The sequence below is a fragment of the Leptinotarsa decemlineata genome, unplaced genomic scaffold, assembly GCF_025532065.1.
Source record: "Leptinotarsa decemlineata unplaced genomic scaffold, Ldec_3_MD MMD2_tig00026336_RagTag_RagTag, whole genome shotgun sequence".
NCBI classification, from domain to species: domain Eukaryota; kingdom Metazoa; phylum Arthropoda; class Insecta; order Coleoptera; family Chrysomelidae; genus Leptinotarsa; species Leptinotarsa decemlineata.
The window spans coordinates 6,507,635-6,529,563 of NW_027412692.1; the positions used below are offsets into that span (position 1 = coordinate 6,507,635).

The following is a 21,929-nucleotide window of genomic DNA, read 5'->3' on the forward strand; positions in this document are numbered from 1 at the left end:
GAGTTGACAAATTTTATGTATTTACTTTTGCAATTGATAAACTAGCCTAGTAAAAATGTCAGTCATTTCAGACCTAAATTACTACAGAAGAAAATGAACATTCAATTTGTTTCTTAATAGAATATAAAAAAAATAATAAATTCTCACAAAATGTCATATTTATTCAAAATAAAAAAATTTACTTTCATGAAGATTTATAAAATACTCAAATCACATCCCTTTCGCCGATTTTTCATATGTGCTTCAGCGATTCTTGCGAAAGCTTCTCTTTTTAACAGACGGTAATTTATGGCTAGTGATCTTTCAGCAGTTCGGTTCAAGTCTTCAACTCCGTGACTTATAATGTTCCACCCAAGCTCGATTCCCGTTCCAAAATCACATTCATCTGTTGCTATACTGGAAAATGTGAAAACTGGCTGCAAGTCCGAAAGTAATTTCTGCTTTTCTACATCAGATTTGGAGTTTTCCAATTTTGTAAATAATGTGTTCAAATCCTTGTTATTCAGAGCTAGTTCTCTGTACCCCAACTCTGTTCTGCAATACGGAATAAATTTTCAATCAATTATTACATCAATATTGGAACATGAGTCAGAGGGATGAGCTCTTAGCTCAACAACTGAAATTTTAGTCAACTTCATCAAGTAAACTATAATACTCACTTTTTATTGTATGGAACGACAAGTCCAATTTTATTCAGAGTTCTAGCAACAATTTTTTTCTCTCGCTCAATGATATTCTTATTCTTCTTTGACAGGTCAATTTTCAATTTTTCAACTTCCTTCTTCAAAGCAGCTTGAATTCTTCCTATGTGCATTTTTTTGAATGGGTCACCAGTTTTTTTCAAATCATCCAGGTAAAAACTGCAATAAAAACCAAATAGTGAGATTTCACCAGAAAAAATTTTCACTTGATCCCTAAAAAATTATTTACAGCAAAACTGTTCTTCGAAATTAAAAATCAATCAAATGAAATACTTGCTTGACAGCAGCAAAAATGTTACTACCCATCGGTGTCAAAGTTCCATCTTTTTTTGCTGAATTGCTAACCAGAAATACAGGCATTTCTTCAGGGGTATCTCTAAAATACCCTATATGATATCCGATACGATCATCTCCTTTTAATACTGTCTGCAATTCAGGTGGATCACGAAAATACCGCCAGTGGATAAGATACTCATCATCGGATTTGGATACATTCTTAAACCTGCCTGAAAGCAATACCCACATAACATTAGTGCTTTTACATTTATTTTTCCACATAGTGATGCGAAATATATACTAATAAAAAAAATGGAGAAATATTATTCTTTTATTATATAACAAACTTTTTACATTTCATAGTTCATTTTCTCAACTGTTGAATTGGGGAGTAGGTTATTTTCAAAACAAGAAATCACCAATGCAATAATCTTCTAAACGCGCTTTTCAACAACCACCTTGGCGTCTAAAGAAGATGAAGAAAAAAAATATTATTAGGTACTTGTTTTTAAAGCTTATACATCAATGTGAGAAAATCTCATCTGAATTACGAAAAAAAATAATGAGGTACCCGTCAGTTTTTGGTTTTGACACCACATCATCCAGTTAATATTATATAATCAATCCAATATTCATTTCAGTTTGGAGCAGAATCACCAGAAAATATGACTCTTCACAAAAAGTTACTGTTGTTGGATATCCCTCCCGAATAATCCGAATAATCCTAATTAGTATTGATAAACTTATATTTCATTTATTAATTTTTAAAGTGTGTACATGTACCTATTTATTTATATTAATTTATTTTATTTTACGACCAAAAAGTGAAATTGTAATATTATTATATCCTATTTATTAGTGACGATTCCCATAATGTATGGTACTTGTATTGTAACATTCAGTGGAAAATAAATTGTCTTGTCTTGTCTAGCCTCCATCAAATTACTCAAAAAGCTAACAAGATTTATAATGATGATGTTTAAATATTGTATCTTGCGAACTCACTTTTCGGTTATTTACAAATCAAATGCAACATAAAAAAGTCAAGTCAGTGGACTCAGTAGTCATACAGGCACCTTGAGTAAAAAAATATATAAAATGGATGATCCTCATATGATCCATACTGACATATTAGAGAAAGCTCTATCATGGTTCACCCAAATGACTTGATTCTCCATGACCAAAAAACAGAAACACAAACTTTTGAAACAATTTGCTTAAATCGAGATAGCAAAATTCTACAAAATTTTCGGGAGCACAAATAGATTCCAACCTGAAATGGATAGACCATATAAATAACATGTGTAGTAAACTCAGTAAGACAGAAGAATTAAAAAAAAAACAGTAAATTAAAGTGCGGCACTTGCATCATATCATTTACTTTTTCATTCAGGCCTTAGGTATGGCATAATCAATTAGAGTAATACATCAAAGGTACATCTTGATAAAATACTTGTCATTCAAAAATCTGCAGTAAGAAGCTTCTCTGCCAATTATGATGAAAAATGTCGACCAATATTTGTAAACTTAAAATAATGACCCTATATTCTGTTACTGTTTATGACAATCTGCCTCTTGTTAATCAGAACTTGGTGAATGAACATGATACAAGAAATAAATCGAACCTTGTTCTTACAGCTAATAGGTTGAAAGAACAGATAATATGGAATTAAGCTATACAATGCTCATCTGTCGAATTTCGTAACTTGCCATTCGGAGGATACAAAATCTTATTGAAGACAATATTAACTAAACATCCATTATATGGAATTTATCAATTTTTCGAAGTTATTCAAGAAGAAAGCGGCACTTTTGTGGTCTCCTCCTGAACTTGTACTCACTTTAAATAGATATAATATGTCAGTTATGATTTATAATTTGAAAAATACTCATGACATTACGTTTTAGTAAATTTTTATAAGGTTGGAATTTTATCTTATTAACTTGTATTTTTTTGTAAATCTCATGTATCTACAAGCATTTTTTAGAAACTGTATTGACGAATCTTATCCTCTCAAACTTATTTTAGAAGTTGTAGTGACGTGTCTGAAACAGTGTTTATAAAGAATAATAAAATTATCATTATCAGTTCAGATTCCATTAATATTGAATATATTAATTATGTATTAACATAATATCAATAAAAAAATATGACAATTAATCATTTTTCACTTCATTACCTTTTATTACTGATATTACACCCAAGATTTCACAATTTTCTGAAGCATTTTGACTCTCTTTCCTCTCGGAATTTTCAGTCAAATGCTGTTTCAACAAATTAATGGACTGAAAATGTCAAAAATTACTGAATAGCTTAATTTATTTTCTAAAATTACAGCCACTGTTACCATTTCAATATTCTGTGAGTATTTAGAATTACAAAAAATGTAATACACAACAAATGAAATAATTTTCTTTTCTTTTCTTAAAATGCAACCACTCAGAATGTCTCATTTCTATTCTCTAGGGATAAATCCAAAGAGTGAACGATCATCGATGACTAAAGTAGAAATGTAATTTTCCACAATTTGTCTGCCTCACGCTCAAGAAATGAGACTTCAACTCATCCTCATGGTTGCGACAACTCTACAATTGAGTAGAGAGTATGCGAAGATCTACTACAGAAATGATCCTGTGAAGTATGATCTTGACGTTTCTATATTTCACTAGAGGATTTAAATGGTTCACCTGAGTTCATATTAATTTAATGGAAGTGCTGCCATCTTTCGATTCAGAATAATAATACAGGTAGTTGACTGACGTCATCAGTGTTATCAAATAAAATATCATAGGGTGTCATTTGAAAAGTTGGCAGAATACAGGAAGCTACAAATGTTATGTGGATGAAAAATGTACCTCCTCTAGAGAATTTTTGATATTTCTATCTGTTTTTAGAAAAAACTTAGGATCGGAAATTACCGTTCGGAAGCTTTGCCGATAATATCTCCACGCTCATGGACTCATAGAATATTCAGGGTCTGGGGGCATACTATGAACTTTTCAGTGTCGATAATCAAAGTCAGTGTATTTTTTCTAATATAGGTATGTGAGAAATATTAGTTGAGTCGATATACTCCAAAAATTATTTACATTGAAGATATGAACGACTGTTTTCTGGGGTTTTTAATGCGTATAGAAAACATATAGTCACCAGTTAATTCCGAATTGTTTGGATGTTTCCTCATTATCCAGACAGTTTTGATAGTTCCAACTCCTTGCCAGACAAGCAAGCATAAATAGAAATCAGCTTTTATATTATAACTTAAGTAGATTTACAGTTTCATGAACATTTAGGAAAAAAAATATTTTCAATATACCAGTCTTTGGCTGAATTCATAATGAGATATTGTATAATACATGGGGTGGTACTTTCAACAACCACATTAATAGCTTACAAACAGAACAGAACTCAATTTTGAATATTATCTTTAAAAAAAATAGACGTTTTTTAACTATCATCTATATCAAAAGAATAATTTATTTAACGTAAGATCATTATTTAGTTACCAATGTGTAATATGGATGTTCTCGAACTTTAACAACTGTGTAACTCATACAACAGTAAGAACTACAGCAGTCGAGAATTTGAAATAAAAAAATGCCACTCTACAAGAAAAGCCATACACAAAGATTTGTGTTCTATTATGGTCCAAAACTGTACAACCTACTCCCAGTAGAATTGAAAACAATGAAAAAATATGCCCTCAAATATGCCCTCAAGCAATTTATAATCGAAAATTCCAAAAAATGGCATGTACTGAAAAAATGAATTTCCTACGTTGAATAACAGTGTCTATACCATCTGTATCTTTTCTCATACAATCATATACTCAACTTATATCTACTTCTTTTTGTTTGCTCGAGTTTCCAATTTTATTTTTGGTACTTATATCACTATAGTAGTCTTGGGATTGTCACTTTGTATATAGACTAACCATTGTCATCCAAGGATTTAGTTCTCTGTCAATCCCATAGATGGCGTCTTCATACGGGAAGATGTCAACGCCATTATTTAGTTTCAAATTTTTTTATACATTAACATGTCATAATTGAATTTTTAAATGTCAACTTTCAAGAATGAGATAATAAATCTCTTATAACAGACATTTTTGTTGAGATACAATGGTTTTGTTTATTTCGACAGTTTCGATCTACTTGAGAAATAATATGTAGATTCAAACTATTTCTATTAGAATTTCATCATTATCTTCAAGAAAGGCAGATAAATATATTCAATTTATGTTGTTATGGATGTTGTTATGACTATTTCCCGCAATGTATAAAAACTGAAGAAGTTGAAGGCTAGATAGCTTTTCCAAAGTTTCAAAGCCATTGAATATCCTACACCTATTTAATAGTTTGAAATGAACATAAAATGGCGCTCCTGTCTGGTGATGTCAACACTGATATTTTTGACAAGTAATTATTATTTTCAGGATTAATGATCCTGAATCCTAAAATTTGAATTTTGGAGTTTTTGTGTTTATATTATCGTTTACCTTTTTTTGAGATAATTTCAACTGATATCCCTCTTACACCAAGCTAAGTACATGCAAAATCCTTCAACTTTAGAATTTTATCAAATTATCACAGTGAAGTCATTAGCTCAACAACATTTATTTGGAAAATTATAGATTTGTAAACATTTTTTCGAATTGAACTTGCTGCACTCATGATACAGTCCATGAATAAATTACTTATTTAAAATTACAGAAAAAATATTTCTCGGATTCCGAAATATCTATCACCAAAACTTTTCTGCAGTCAAAAAGATTTTATTTTATTCTACGAGAATAGAAGGAACCTGAAATAGCAAATGAAAAAAATGTTTACTTCAGATTAATGATGAGCAAGCAAAAATATGTAAAATAAAGAAAATGCAATTTCTTCATGCCTGGTTGATGAAAAATTACCATGGAATCACGTATTTGGGAAAGAGAGGTTTTAGCTTCCTACTCCACAGCTTTATACAAAAAAAAGTTGTTACGATGAATCAAATCAAGTTTCTCCTAAAAAATATTGTAGTAATTCTTGCCTGCAAGTACATCAAATGGCCCAACTAGTGTTAATCCAACATCCCTCAAGGCCAACAAGCCATTGTTTGGCTTCAATTTTGAGCAAAATATCCAAAACTGATAAAAGTCTTTTGGCATCGATACCAAGAATTTTTCGTTTATAAATTTTGACCACTGTAATTCCTCTTCAGTTGCATGGTGAGTTATCATCTCTTTAGTAGTTTCCTTTTCTTGATCTGCACAGGTATCTTCACTGTCATTTTTACATTTGCTTTTCTTCGTTTCCTCCTCAGTCGCCATTTCGCTTGAAGAGGAAGCATTTGCAGATTTCTCATCTCCACAATCATCAGATTCATTGTCAGAGTTATCCTGGCCTTCCTTTGAGGAACTACCCTGATCAGAATCAGAGACATCATTATTCACATTGGTTTTATTCTTTTGACTTGTAGAACTAGAGTCACTCACTTCGTCATTATCTTTGTTATCTGAATCTGACTCAGTGTTCCTTATGACCTTATTCTCTGCTTTAAATTTTTTTGTAGCATGTCTGTTTGGATTTTTATCCTAATGAAATATTCAAAGTTAGAAATTTTCAACTGATCAGAAACCAATAAAAAAAGATTGATTACTAGCAAAAGGTCTCAATTAGACTCTTATCAGAGAAATTGTAGAAAATTCACTACTTACTTCATTTTTCTTTAATGGTGGGTGCTTATATTTTTCATGATGGATAGGATTTTTTTGGTAACATTTAACTCCGTATTTACATGGTATTCTATGATCTTGAACATATTTTTCGTACTGTGCTTTAATTTCCGACATATCTTCTCAAAAAAATATTGAAAACTTTGAATTCAAACATACGAATTTTCGCTTATGTGTTTAAACTTGTCTGTTGATAGATTGATTAAAACACAAACATAACCTCAAAAATGAGATTATTTCTCTTTTCTCTTCTCTTTATTACTTGAGGAAAGATCCCACACATAAAAAAAAACTATTATGTAGAAATCTGTCCTTACTTTACCTTATCCTCTATCTTAGAGCAGAAAAACTTGCATATGTATTAGCAATGATAGAACGCTGATATATCAAAAAAAAAAAACTTAAAATGATTCATTTTTCATTGGGTAAAAAAATTACAAAAAAAAACTTGCATGACATATAAGTTGATGAAAGTGATATTTTAAAATTCACTAAGATGAATAACGAGGAACAAGTGATAAATAAAAAATTGAACCTCAACAATCTCAGTGAAATTTATACATTTATTCTAAAAAATCAAAAAGAAAAATATACATTGCCCCCTATTCTTAATTTTTTCTTGATTTTAAAATATACCGAAGAAAGTTCTACCTTTTCATATTGTTTATGTTTACCTGTTTCATACTTCATATGAACCAGATTTTTTATTAATCCTCGCGACAGTAAGTAGGAAATGTTCTCAGATGTTAGTAAACTCGTCTCGGGTTTTGCGTGTTGGCCGATTTTCTACTATCAAAAAAATTTAATCAAAGAATTTGCGACAAACTTTAGGTGAAAAATTAACTATTAAGTGTACAAAAACAATTTAAATATTGTCAGTGGCATACGGTGATTGTACTCTGAGTCATAAAAATGTATATAAGTGGTACAAGCTTTTCACATAAGGTCGAAAAGATGTGAATGACGAAGTTTGCCCTGGACGCCGCAGCACATCAACAACCTATCGTAATGTTGGCAAAGTGAAGAAAATTGTTGTGGGAAATCGTCGAATCACTATAAGAGACGTTGCTGAGGATGTCGGCATGTCGGTTGGCTCATGTCATGCATTTTTTCAAAAATTTTGGCTATGAAGCGTGTGGTAGCGAAGTTTATTCTGAAATTACGGAATTTTGATCAAAAAAACAAAAAAAAAACGCCGCTTGAGTATCGCTCAGGAATTATTGTTGAATGACGTCAACAGCGAACCAAAGTCCAATCTTCTCAAAGGAAAAGTCTAGGAAAGCCAGGACCAAAAAAAGCACGCCAAGTTGGATCAAATGTCAAGGTTTTGCTCACTGTTTTCTTCGATTACCGTGGTGTAGTGCATATGGAGTTATTGCCACATGGTCGTACGGTCAATAAGGATTATTATCTTGAAGTTATGCACCACTTGCGAGAAGCAATACAAAGACAACGTCCGGTATTGTGGAAAACCAATTTATGGCTTTTGCATCACGATGATAAAGCACCTGTTCACTCGTCAATTCTTGTTCGTAATTTTTTAGCCAAAAACATCACCGTAATCATATGCCTCCGAATTCCCCAATCTGCCCCCCCCGCGACTTTTTTCTGTTCCCAAAATTGAAGATACCCATGAAAGGACGGCGTTTTGCGATAATTGAGGATTTAAAAACCGAATCGCTGAAAGAGCTTAAGGACATAGCAAAAAGTGAACATCAGAACTGCTTCGACGATTGGAAAAAAACGCTAGGGGGACCACTTTGAAGGGCACAAAATAGAAATTGATTAATGAAATGAATATATTTTTGAGAAAAGTGAAAAGTCATCTTTTTTTTAACAGACTTCGTGATTTTGGAATAGAGCACCAACTGAACCCTCAATAGATACTGTTATGGACAGCAAACTTGTTCAATTGCGCCTGGCTTATCGGAATAAGAAGAAGAACTTTGTCACTTGTCAGATAAACTATACTCATTTATTTGTTTATTATTTTCAATATTGGTGATTTGGAATATTGGAATAAGTGTAGTTAGAGTTTAGGATTGAATCAATTTCTTCGAGTTAACGCCTAATGAAAAAATAGTGAAAACTTCTACGTTTTAATATTTTTTAAACCATGGCTCAAAATACTCCCAACATAAATGTAGCATCTATGAAACCCAATAGTTCTTCTGTTATGGTAACATCAACTAATCTTCCTACAGGAATTATTTTCAAGAATAAAGCCCTCCTCACAAATATAAATTGTTGGCATAAATTCATAGTGAGTTTCACATATTAGATAGATACCGGAGGTAGTATACTCCAAGTTTTGAAATATTCATTTACAGATAAACAATGCTGAGAATAGTTCTCGTAATAATGTTTTGAGAGCGATTTTGGACCACGTACACCCTTTGGATTTGATACCAGTCTCATTTTATACTGACAACCTTGGATCCTATTTTTTAGCTAGAAATTGCGGTCCAGCAATCCAAAAATTGTGCAATGATAATTTAGTTGTACCTAATCCCAGAAGTTCAAGACCAGTAAGTTTTATAGAAAAAAATTATCCTCCTCCGAAAAGCATCTTCATTTTCAGTATAAAATATCCATCATCCTCAAATTTTCGACCACAGGGGAATTCAAAATAGATGTTCAGAAAAATATAATTAATAGTCTAACGAGGCGATATGATGTAACTAATAGAACTCTGAATATGGTTAAAATACATGAGGATCCTGGTTAGTATATCGTGTCTTATAGTCTCAATATATCCATAATTGGTCTATCACTTGTGACAAATAAACTGTTTTGTATGATATTGATATATTTGTGACATATTTATTATAATAAACTAAACGTCTGTCTTAACATCAATAATAAACTAGAGTTCTTTGATATTTTGTAAAATTAACATTCATGACAAGTTGTACAATGGATCATGTTTTCACTAACATATAACATCCTTTGTAATGATAATCAGCTTTTAATATCCACTTCCTAGGAAGTATTTCAATGGGACCGTAAACCATAACACACCAAGGGTAACAAAATTCAAATTATTTTCAGAACTGACGGAGTTCTGCCCAATGTCCCAACCAAAAATTATGTTCTTTTTGTTACACCTAGCAAAAAATCTGACACCACCTCCAGAAAAATATTTGATGAATGATAACAGGATAAAAATCCTGAATCCTATGGAAGCACTCAGTGGTATCGTTAAAACAGTAACTTGCTTGGATCTCAGGAATAATTTGGTGAGTTAATTTGAATTAATGCAAACTATTGTGAAGCATTATGTCACTTCAGTGGAATATGAAATTTCTTTTTTTTTGTTTTTTATGAGTTCTAAAAAAAATTTATGAACTTTTTCCTACCTGTAATGGCTGATTCATACAGCAAACTTTTACTTCATGTTTCACTTTCAGAAAGTTGTTACATTGTAAATCAGTGGGGATGTTCATACATTATACTCTTTCTTTTACGAAATTTCTACGGGTGGGTATTTTTTCTTTAAGGATTCCTTGAAGTTGAAAAATATGCATGTGTTAACCGACTGTGTGGTCATTATTATTTGTAACATAACCCTGTTCTCTTTTGATATTGACATTCTGCTAATAACTAATATATTTTCCCAACTTGCTCATTTGAATCTGAATGCCATTCCAAATCTTTCTAATGACTTGTCCCAAGTTTATAATATATAATATCTATCATAAGAGAATATGTTCAAGTCAAAACACCCTACCCAATTTATCATTTTTAATCCTTATTTTTAAAGTAAAAGGTAAAGTCAAAGAAAAAGTTTGTTGCGTTATTCAGTCAATACTTGAGGAAATGTTTGTTTTACTTTAAAGGATAAAAAATCAAACATCTTCAATAGTTTAGAATACAAGATGTTTATGAAAAAGTCTGAAATTTCTCAACCGAGTTAGAATATTTCGTTCAAAGTGGCAAGTTTCAGCTTGAAACTGGTAGTATTAAAAAAAGTATGAAAAACTAATAAATCACCAGAGGAAAGTTTTTGTTGAACTTAAACAGTTCTGTGAAAAATATTGGACATATAAATGTTGCGTAATTCAATATTATTCTTTGTCTTCCTTCCAGATTGAGGACTTGAACATTTTGCAGCCCCTTAAAGTATTCCAGTTGAAGGAGTTATATCTAGATGGCAATCCACTTTGTGAAAAATATGGATATGAAGAATATGTTGAAGGGGTAAAAAATTACTGTAAACACTTGGAAATATTGGTATGTATTATCAACTTGACTTTTTTGCATTCCAAGTCAAATTTAAAATTTTTCAACCTATCAAACCTCTCTTAGGATGGAATCACTGTGAAGCTGGCTGGTTTTCCTTCACCCAAAAAAAATTATTTTTGCGATGCAGATGGGTTAGATGTTGTCAATCAATTTTTGGAACGTTACTTTATGGTTTATGATTCCAACAATCGTAAGATGCTTCAAGAGCTTTATCACAAGAACGCAATGTTCTCCCTCAATAGTTTTTATTACAATGGCCAGTTTTCCTCTGCAACAACAAGGTAATACTGAATCAAAAAATGAAGTTAATCTTAAGGTGAATTTTAAGTTACAACAGAAATTTAATGTTTCTTTGCATAGGTTATACTGAATGGGAAAATATTTGATCAACCTTAATCATTTCCCATTTAATTTCATCCATCACTTGCCTTTTTAATTAACATGCTTCAATTAGCTTCACCTGTATGTATGTATGTATGTTTGTTTGTAACTCTCAAGGTCGGGATCTGTATTTGACAGAATTATCGAAATTATTACTTGATCTATTCGCGGGCAGATGGCGCTGTACGTAACTTCCTTGATATATCTACATTATTGCTTGATCTATTCGCGGGCAGATGGCGCTTTACGTAACCTTCTTGATATATCGACATTATTGCTTGATGTATTCGCAGATTATTTTAAAAAATATATTTTTAACTTTTTAGTTTGATGTTCTTTAAAATCATGTTTTTTAGTTTTTCAAACTATTTTTATTTATTAAGTTAAACAGGCAGTGAGGTCTTACCCTGTTTTGAAAGAAAATTCAGTTTCACTATTCAAAGTAGTTGTTTAGACAACTCAATAAATTCGGCCAATTTGCTTTATAAAAGCAATGAAATGGGTGTTTTACTCATGAATCAACAGATTTAAACAGATTAACATCAGTTTACACATAAATTTGAAATTATAAAACTATTAGTTAGGAAAGGTTTTTATTTTTTTAATGAATATTTTAAATAATACATGTTTTAGTTATGTGTTTGTGAAGTTCTGTTTCACCAGTAAATGTATATAATGGAATAAGCTGTTACTTGATCTGTTTAAATTTTTTTTTTAATCTGTTTTTTCGTTAATCAGCTGTCCCCCCATACGAACGACAACTCTCAGAAGTTGAGAAACTTGTGCGAGCTAAGGACTAACGAGGTCTTACCTTTTAACGTGTGATTTCTAACACGATGACAAATTAAAACGCATATTGAGATTTTCCCTAAACACTTTAACAAAAACACCACACGTGTCACGCTATACAATAGCTACTTCAGGCATGTATATACTATGTAATTTAGTATAGACAAGCCTCACTATAATAATTTGGTATAGACACGCTTGAAAAAGTATTGTATAGGGAAACATGTGTTGCAAAACCCAAAAATAATCCAAGTGTTTCTTGAATAGTAATAAATCCATCAATTTACCAAAAATCTTCAGGTTGAGTTTGTATTGTTCATATGAGAATTTTGGAAAGTTGAAAGACCTCATATCAAAATAAAAAAATCCATAACAAATTTCCTCAAAACAATCCTTTTTTTTTAGGTTATATAGATATAATAATATTTCTCGCAACCTACACAAGATGGCAGATTTTTCTCATAATAGCAGATATTTATTTCAAGGCAACATTATGATAACAAACACATTATGCGGTTTGGCACCTACAGAACATGATCCTTTCTCATTTTGTGTTGACTTGATGTACCACACTGTGAGTATATATATTTTATTAAACTTACACGTATATCATAGAATAATTTTAGAAAAATATTAGGTGGTAGTAATGATGTAGGCTACTATTATCAACTGATGTATATTTAGTCTTGTCTTATGAAAAATTATGTGATATTATTGAATTGATACGATACAAAATTTTGTTTGATTTGTGTGAGGTTACACTTTTGTTAAAGTCACCAAGTGATATATTACAACTCAAAAAACTAATTTTGTTCGGAATGCTACAGTTTCTGGATTCAATAAAAAAAAATTCAGATGTTCTTCTAGTTGCCGTGAGAAAATTTAAACTAATGTAAATCTGCAACACTTCAAGTTCAGAGGTATATTAAAGAACATGGCTTTATTGAATTATGGTCTTGCTTATCATTTCAATTCAAAACTTTTTGTTTTTGGTCAGAATGCATAATATTGAAAACAATGTTAGTGGTGTTAGGTAGTAATGAGTTGAAGGAATATAATTGAATTATTTTTGTCATAATCAGAAATAAGGAAAACCTGTTCACATTACCCTAGAAGACATCAAATAACTTCACAGAAGAAGTTGAAGAAAATTTTTGTTACAACCTAACTGATGTTTCATCTTCTTTGGCCTTTTCCCTCTGGGAAGCTGGCCAGATGTGTTTTTAGTGGAAAGAATTGAAAATATTTAGCACAAAAAATCTATTAAAATGAATGTTATTAATGATGTAAATAATAAGTTTCCATTTTATCTTTTACAGCATCGTTGTGCCATCATTGGTGTGACTGGTATATTTAAAGAATCTCCGGAGACCTTACTGGATTCAGAGAAATTCTACGGATTCAGAAGAACGTTTGTGCTGGAAATTGTTAACGGTGATGGACTGTGCCACATTGTTAATGAACAACTGCACATACACAATGCTTTTTCTTTTCAAATTGTCAACTCTTTCAAACAGTCAAAGACTGTCATACCAAACCAGATGAGACTGCCACAAACAGACAAAGAACAACAGCAGGTTGTTGATACATTGAGAGTCATCACGAATTTGAATGTAGCTTGGTCAAAAAAGTTGGTATATTCTTTCATTGTAGCTTTGAATTACTGTCCTATAATATAAACAATAAACAGGGAATTTTGTGGCCTTGATAAAGGGATCAAAATATAAATATTATGTTTTCTCGTGGAATTATTTATAGATGAGTTTCAGTGTATCAGATATTTCACATATTCAATTCATAACTGTATCCTACTGTATTCAATATTGAGGGTTGTTGGCGAATTACTAACTTTGCTGTTTCATTTTTGACTGATTATAGTGATCGGATTTTAGTCCAGAAGTTTAGAGAATACCTTATCCAAAAACTATGTGAAGTTGATTTTACCAAATTTGTAACATTTTATGAACTCAGTCTAGTGTGTTTCGCAGGCAGCTTCTTTCAATGGAAAGGAATTTCACTCCATAAGTTTTGTGTGAACTGAGGTAAGGCAGTGTGCGAACCCAACCATGAATTCGAAAAGATTTCACCTTTTGCTAGGATACTAAAATGGATATATTTCAGTACCTTCATTTTTTGGTGCTTCGGGCTCTCCTGACTTGTTCATTTCTTACAAATATCTGGGAAACATTGCAGCTCATTGGTTTATTGCGTTTATCCTAACATCTGTTAATGATACTGATTTTTTCTCTGATATTGTCTTCATAGGGTTTTCCTGGGTGTGTTCCAGAATTCATGTTTCAAGAATTATTTTTATATTTTATTGATCAATTTTTTGTGGTTTGTGAGTGTTCTGGCTCTCGGTATATGTGGTCTGTTAAAAATATGAAATGTATTCTAATTTTTCTCAAGAAATATGCTCATGTGACTGTTTTTTTTTGGTTGAAATTCAGCAATTTTGCAACGAACTTCACTGCCACATGCTTCGTGCCCGAAATTTCTGAAAAAATCGCATGGCATGAGCCATGCCGACATCCTCAGCAACTTCTCTAATAGTGATTCAATAATTCTCCATAACAATTTTCTTCACTTTCTCAACATTTTCATTGGCTGTTGATGTGGTGGGGTCCAGGGAGAAAGTCGTCATTCATGTCTTCTCGACCTTCTGTGAAAACCTTGTACCACTTGTAAACATTTTTCTGACTCAGAGTACAATCACCGTATGCCACTGTCTACATTTCAAGTGTTTTTGAGCACTCAGTTCCACGTTTTACACAAATTTGATGCAAATTTTTTGATCAATTTTTGCTATAGCAGAAAATCGCCGAACATGCAAAACAATTCTAACTTTTATGCCTCTCACCAACAAACTAAGCATGCTAAACAGCTAAAACTGTGAACATATGTTCCAGACGAGTGTACCATCATAAAAAAAATCGATAATCAAATGTACTTAGCCCCCGAAATTTGAATACTCACCTTATTTTTTTGAACAGACCTCCTAGAGTCAGTATATGCCTCTCCTTTAGTTCTTTCAGTTCTTCATGTAATTCTCAGATTCGTCTCTCTGTCACTTTTGTGCGTGAATATTGAGTTGTGGATATTGAGTTGTTCATTTTGTTTACACCTCAAATCAATATTTCTGCACATTGCAAGATTAAATATACCTACGCCTGGTAGCTGAAAGAGCAATGAATAGTTGTAATTTAATTTTTTACCGAATATTAATGGATTTTTTCCCGACACCAAATCGTTATTTTTAACACCTCGACACGTGTTTCGATCACCAAGTGATCTTCTTCAAGAGGAAGATTAAACTAACGATTTCTCGAGCGGTATTGTAGGTAACATAATAAGGAAGAAGAAGTTTAGGTTAAGAATGAACAAAATCTCGACTTTCAGAAAGGACAAAAACCAAGATAAATACATCTCAGTTCCATATCACCAATATACGAAGAACTTTGGAAAGATTTTCAAGGAACTAGGTATGAAGGCGGTTTTTAAAACAAGTCATACACTACAGAGCCTTTTGGGAAGTCCAAAAGACAAAGTCGAGAATTTGGAAAAGTCTGGAATTTACGAAATTGAATGTAAGTACTTCGATGCAAAATATTATAGACAGACAAAAAGATTCATTAAAGTAAGATACAAGGAACACATAGCACACTTCAAATATGGAAGACCTGAAAAATCAGCAGTCGCCCATCAAATTTTGCAACAAAACCATTCCATAGACTTCAGTTCATTAAGATTAGTTAGACAAGTTAACAACAATAGGCAACTAGATGCCTATGAGAGTGTAGAAATAAGTAAACATAATAATATTATGAAAAACGATGACGGACCAATACCAAATAGCATACATACTATATAGCTTGTTGAAATAACATTAGATTTACTGATTATTACATAAGGACACACTGTAAAAATAAATTTAGATAAGCAATTTTGTGAAATTAATTTTTTATATAGCTGAAAATTGTTTTATAAATAGCTATGACATTTAAACATTAAATAAGGACATATTGTAAAATAATAGATAAGGCAAATTGTAAAATTAATTTAAGTGTGGTATACCTGTATGTTTGGTATACCTGTATGGTATACCTATATATTAAATAGCGTTAGCTTAGGGAAGTTCCAGTTTAATCTTCCCTTGAAGATGATCACTTGGTGATCGAAACACATGTCGAGGTGTTAAAAATAACGATTTGGTGTTGGGAAAAAACTCCAGTAATATTCATTACTACACCAAAGATTTCAAACAGTGCATCATAAGTAATTTTCTACTGCTCAATACCACTTTTGGTCCCGTGTTTTTAATTTGTCTGAATACCCAGTGTTTGTGACAAGCTTATTCTCGGGATTACTGTTCTTTACCCACTCTTATGTGGGAATGTTCGAAATCTTGTTCGATTTTCCCTGACTTCTGAATGAAAGTGGTCCTAATAAGTATCCATGTTTTATTTATTTTACTAATTTATGTGTTTATGAACGGGTAATTCCAGTTGGTGATAAAATGCAAGAAATACAAAAACATTACATCATATATGATCATCCAATTTGATACTAACATTCAAATGAAAAAATCAAATACAGGTAACTATTGATGATAGTTTGGAGCTGATATAAATTTGTGAAAGAGAAACCAGTTGTACTTCGTGAGTTGGCCCTCATAATATAAGTCAATGTTAGTCAAATAGTGTATATGAAATATATAAGGAACATTCATTACCAATCATTCTTCAAATAGCAACAATATAATAATTTTCGTCCGAGGAATAACTCATACTATGGAAAATTACCATGTTTTATGAATTTCCTGGGTCCTGGGTATATAATTGGTTGAAATTGGTAAAAATGTATTGATTCCTTTAACCTCACAATCGGAGAAAAAAATGTTGAAACCAAGTCATTTTTAGTTCATCCATCTCTCTTTTGAATCCTATGTATTGTAGGTAATAACTGAAAATATGATAAATTAATTTTTTTTCAGGTGTCTGGAAGAATGCCATTATGACTTGAAGAAGGCTCTTATTTTTTTTACTGAGTTGTACAAAGCAGATAAAATTCCAAAAGAAGCTCTTTGTGGAAACAAGAAGAATTCTTGATATTTGTCATTTGACAAATTTGATAAAGGTTGTCCTACTGAAAACCAGAAAAAGGTAGAAGGTTAGGTTAGCATGAATGACGAACCAATCTTTATAGTTGTCAAAACAAAACAAACTTTTGATAATTTGCTTTTTTTATGGAACAGTACTCAGCAAAATTCTAATTATTCATTTAAATTGATTAGTTGGCAGGTTTCCTCACTTTTGGCCATATTTTTTGAAACTGCGGCAGAAACGTCATTACTTTTTTTATTGTTTGGTAGTTACTGTCTTCTACTAAAATGACTATTTTTAATATATATTGTAATGAAGTTGACGAAGTAATGCAATAAGAATTTCTACATTGAATAGAAATGATGCTGTTTCGATATATGACTTCAAAGGAATATAAATAGGATTCAATTGAAAATATGTGCTGAAAATAATCAATATTTCCAAATTTAACATTATTTATTTATTTATTTGTTCCATAAATTACAAGTAAGTGTATAAAATTTGAAAAAGATATATATCAAAAGCAGTAATTAATTTTATTTTGTCGATACGACCAACCGATAGACCGGTCTCGGGATACTTGCCCCATCATCAGTAACATATGTTATCTTCTGAACGGAGTGAGTATCACGACCAAACAAAGACGGTTCACTCCGTTCTAAAGAGACCATACTGATGATGTGGCAAGTACCCCGAAACCGGTCTATCGGTTGGTTGTATCGACCAAATGATATTAATTTCCGCTTTTCATAGTGGAAAATAACTTGCAACGAATCTTCCAAATCGAAGACGTTGCACAGATGCCTGAGGGTTTCACTTCAACTTTCTGACCGGCATTAGCTGGGTTAGTTGTTGTTTTTCCGTCGGGTATCTGCCACACGTACCTATAAAATCGTAGGTCTACATGAGAGGCAAGCGGTGAGGTGTTATCACCTGAACCTGGAGCATATATATATATATATATATATATATATATATATATATATATATATATTGTGAAGTAAGGTAAAAATTGGTAAATATTTTCCCCCTTAAAGTTGAAAACATAATCTGAAAAATTTCATCAGATTCAGTGCTTAGATAAATGTCATGAAATGTCAACTATCCAATAAGTTGCTATATTTCTATTGTAATTCTATTTATAACAGGCATTACATTTCTCTTCAAATTTATTTGTTTTTTATTTAGAGTCATTATTCAATATCTGGTAATTCTAATTGACTGAAATGTGAATGTCAATTTATTATACCCCACAACCAATAAAAATACATTTTTGAGATTATTTGTTTTATCTTTCCCCTTCAAATTTTTTTTTAATAATATATGAATACATAAAAGATAATAATTTCAAATAAAAATATATTTTTGAAACCATTTGTTTTATTTTTTCCTTTCAAAAGTATTTTTCGAATAATAATTATGTACTACTTTCGAATAGACATAAAAAATCTTTAAAAAACTTTATTGAAAAACAAGTGAATTGTCCAGTCTATACACACAACAGACAAATATTCATAACATATTTTTTGAATAGACTTGGGCAAAATTACTGTTTTATAGAATCTATTCAAGTACTCAACTTCGAAAAACTCAAAGTGAACTAATTTAAATGAGTATTCATCGCCCTGAACTTTTGATAAATTTGACTGTGGAAAATAATATAATAGAAAATTAGGTTGCATGAAAAATTTTTCGCCAAATTCATAGGTGTGTATCGGAAAGTGAAATTTGTTTGAAGGTGATTGACAATGTTTCATAATGAATTTCACTAGTTCGGAATTCCATTGTCTACTATATAAAATGATTTGACATCCCTAAAACAACATCAGAACCTGCTTCAGATCCGGTAACACTATCACAAACCACCTACTAACAATGAACTACAAAAGCGACTTTGACCTTGATCATCTGCGTGAAACGTCTAGAGAGTAAGTAGTTTGTGAACACTATCCGTAGCAGCCTCACGAAAACCAGGCCACCAAACGCGGGCTGCGATTCCAAGAATTGCATTTACCGGATACCCTGTGAGTGCGGAAAATCCTATATTGCACAAAGGGGAACATTGGTTTAGGAGAAAATTCAAGGAAGCCGCATACATGTTGTCTAACAATGTATTCAGCCAAGCCAGCGTAGAAATACGCAACATATGGAAACCCATCATCAAGCGAAAAATGGCCAACTCCCGCCAAACGGTCATCTCCCACGGAACCAGTGAAGCGGAAAATGGAAAGCGGGGATAAACGAAAGTACTCGAACGACCTATAAATAGTCATCTCTCGGAGGAATCAGTCTAGTCATCAACCGAAGACGATTGTAGATACTAACAATCGAAAAGTCGTGAACTAACGTGACTTGGAATCTCTCCAGTTTTTCTTTTTCATTTCTTCATTTTTATTTATTCAATTGTTCCATTTTTACTTGTATTTTATTTCACTATTATTTCATTTCAGGTTTATTTTGCTTAATATAATTGTTATTTTCAGCTATTCATTTTTAATTATTCTTTTTTAGTTGTTTCGGGGATTTCAAATCATTTTATATAGTAGACAATGGAAGTCCGAACTAGTGAAATTCAGGAAAGTAAAATTGTATTGCATTTCTGGTGATCGTGAAAAGTGCTTGTTTTCGATTCATTCATTTAAACTAAAAAATCCAAATATTTTCGTCTAAAAATATCGAAACAAATTACCATGTATTAAAAAACAAAGTTTCCTCCGCCGTCTCTGTCCTTACGCGATAAACTCTAAACTACTTAAGAGATTGTTTACACCCAAGGCCGTAGCCAGAAAACAATTTCGGGGGGGGGGGTTGGTTTGGTGGAGCAGTAGAAAAACATGAAATATAAAAATAACGAAAGAAAGAAAATTGTCTTTCATGATCATATATATTAATTATAAAACTATTATACAAATATTAACATCTTTTTACAAAATCAAATTTAGTTTTCTAGCTTTCTTTGCAGTGATATGGAGTACACTCCATATCCTGAGCCTTCTTTGGTTTTTGAGCCATCTGTCAGAGACAACCAACTCTCTGCATCTGTATATATGTGTATTGCATTTGTAGCATCTGACTCTGTGTTCTGTTTTATTTGTATTTTGTAGGGTTTATTAAACACAAACCTGTGTACAATTGCATCACTGGTTGCCTGCAGCAGAGGTTGCGCAGTAAGTGCTTCTCGCCATAGGCTCAGCCTCAATTGACCCATTCCTACTTTAAGGTTTACACCGGCCGTGTGCAATCGTAACATGGCCACTAACGCAACCTCCTTAACGTACAGGTCCAGAGGAGACAGACCAGTAATTAATTCCATTGCCGCGGTTGGTCTTATTCTCATGCTCCTGTGATGTTCAAACAAGCCAAACGTTGTATTTGATATAATTTTTGGATGGCCGTTGCTTGTAGAACTTTCGGTGGGTATCAATCCTCCTTGATCTCCCTCTGGCTACGGCCTTGTTTACACCAATGAACGGTGTATGTGTATAATTTATTTGTGAATTGGTTGAAATATGAGGATATTACCTTATGAAGGGGTGGCAAAGCCGGAGAGTTCATAGAAATCACTACCTACAATTCTTTTGAGATATAACAAAACAATTCACTATATATCGTTTTTTTCTCATGGTTCTACAAAAATGTCCGCGACAGCATATGTATATCTTTTAAAGATAGCCTATTAAACCATTTTAAAGTTCAATAGTATGGATATGATGAGGAGCCTCAAATGAATACGACAGTTTCAAATTAAAAATATTGCATTGATTCTGTTTTACGTAGTAAATCACTTTGAAAGTAAAGGTGGCATTATGGTTGAAGAGTTTTTTTATAGAACAGTGAATTTGTGGACAGCAAGAAGTGAATTTTTTATTTGTTCTTTGTGGGGTATTACTTTAAACCCTCCTGAATTATATTTCCCTAAAATCAGGCACACATATTCGAGAATTATCTATATAAAATCTCGTTGCCTAGCTTCACTTTAATAACGAACGAACCAATAATAAGCACCCTTGTAGTTTTTTTTGTTATGCTTATTAGGAACGATCCCCCTGCAATATTTCAAAGAAGGTGTAATTTTTGCAATATAAAAGCATGCATCAAAGTTGTTTAGATGTATATAACTTTCTAGCTCGAAATAGTTTTCCAAGTTTCGGAGAAACTGAATGTAATGTGATTATACCAAGATAAATTGGTATCCAATTTGAAACACAACAAATTGAGTTCAAATAACATAATTATGATGATAGATTCTATCACATTCACCTACCAGCTGATATTTGGGCATCCAAAGAGAAAGAAGAACAATTGTTGCTGTTCTCAGTTAAGTAAAATATTGGCTTTGTGGTCTTTCCCCATAGATTGTTGTGAACTAGAAAGAGTTGTGAACAATATGGTTTCTTGTAAAACACCCGCGTTGATGGTAAAGTATCCTACAGACACGCGTAAGTGTCTTGGAATTCTGAAGCGCAACAATTTGAGATCCAAAAGTCTAAGTAATTATCGATCAAATGTTGGAGGTGGGTGACATATCACCTGTTGGTATTTGCTTCCAGATAAAATATTGATGAATGCTTAAAATTTTGCAACATGAGCGTTTGGTGATTTGCTCAGGAGCAGTTTGTTTCTCTCCTGTTGCAGATTGTGCTTGCTACTCCAGAATTTAGTGCAAGGCAGATTCAAAAAATATTAGCCTTGATGAAGCGGTAAGTCTTCCTGGC

General features: G+C 32.0%; 2 protein-coding genes and 1 non-coding gene across 4 annotated transcripts; 1 reads left to right on the forward strand and 2 right to left on the reverse strand.

Moving 5' to 3' along the window:
- Window positions 1-140: 140 nt before the first annotated feature.
- Hpf1 (Histone PARylation factor 1) lies at window positions 141-7,060 on the reverse strand. 2 transcript variants are annotated; one of them, XM_023168306.2, is made up of 5 exons: window positions 6,680-7,060; window positions 6,013-6,385; window positions 979-1,207; window positions 660-860; window positions 141-534 (listed from the first exon to the last, which is right to left on the reverse strand). In XM_023168306.2, the coding sequence occupies exons 1-5, from the start codon at window positions 6,812-6,814 to the stop codon at window positions 195-197; spliced, it is 1,278 nt and encodes a 425-aa protein (XP_023024074.2). In that variant the 5' UTR covers window positions 6,815-7,060; the 3' UTR covers window positions 141-194. The 2 variants fall into 2 exon arrangements, with proteins under 2 accessions (XP_023024074.2, XP_023024072.2); XM_023168304.2 differs by having other exon boundaries at window positions 6,013-6,556; window positions 6,680-7,057.
- LOC111512205 (small nucleolar RNA U3) lies at window positions 3,413-3,626 on the reverse strand. Its single transcript, XR_002723036.2, has one exon. It is a non-coding gene; the product is annotated as a small nucleolar RNA U3 (small nucleolar RNA).
- A 1,586-nt stretch (window positions 7,061-8,646) lies between the features above and the next one.
- LOC111512202 (nuclear RNA export factor 1) lies at window positions 8,647-18,493 on the forward strand. Its single transcript, XM_023168307.2, has 9 exons — window positions 8,647-8,960; window positions 9,028-9,225; window positions 9,279-9,420; window positions 9,749-9,936; window positions 10,787-10,930; window positions 11,006-11,223; window positions 12,518-12,686; window positions 13,432-13,742; window positions 17,106-18,493. Exons 1-9 carry the CDS (start codon window positions 8,814-8,816, stop codon window positions 17,218-17,220), a joined length of 1,632 nt encoding a protein of 543 aa, XP_023024075.2. The 5' UTR covers window positions 8,647-8,813; the 3' UTR covers window positions 17,221-18,493.
- The last annotated feature ends 3,436 nt before the right edge of the window (window positions 18,494-21,929 follow it).

Bases quoted from the DNA above. Each gene is read 5' to 3' on its own strand.
- Hpf1 (XM_023168304.2), bottom strand. From the start codon at position 6,814: ATGTCGGAAATTAAAGCACAGTACGAAAAATATGTTCAAGATCATAGA. The intron at 1,208-6,012 runs GCAAGAATTACT...TATTGCTTTCAG, and splicing joins GCCATTTGATGTACTTGCAG to GCAGGTTTAAGAATGTATCC. The intron at 535-659 runs GTGAGTATTATA...TCCGTATTGCAG, and splicing joins GTCGTTCCATACAATAAAAA to AACAGAGTTGGGGTACAGAG.
- LOC111512202 (XM_023168307.2), top strand. From the start codon at position 8,814: ATGGCTCAAAATACTCCCAACATAAATGTAGCATCTATGAAACCCAAT. The intron at 10,931-11,005 runs GTATGTATTATC...AACCTCTCTTAG, and splicing joins GTAAACACTTGGAAATATTG to GATGGAATCACTGTGAAGCT. The intron at 12,687-13,431 runs GTGAGTATATAT...TATCTTTTACAG, and splicing joins TTGACTTGATGTACCACACT to CATCGTTGTGCCATCATTGG.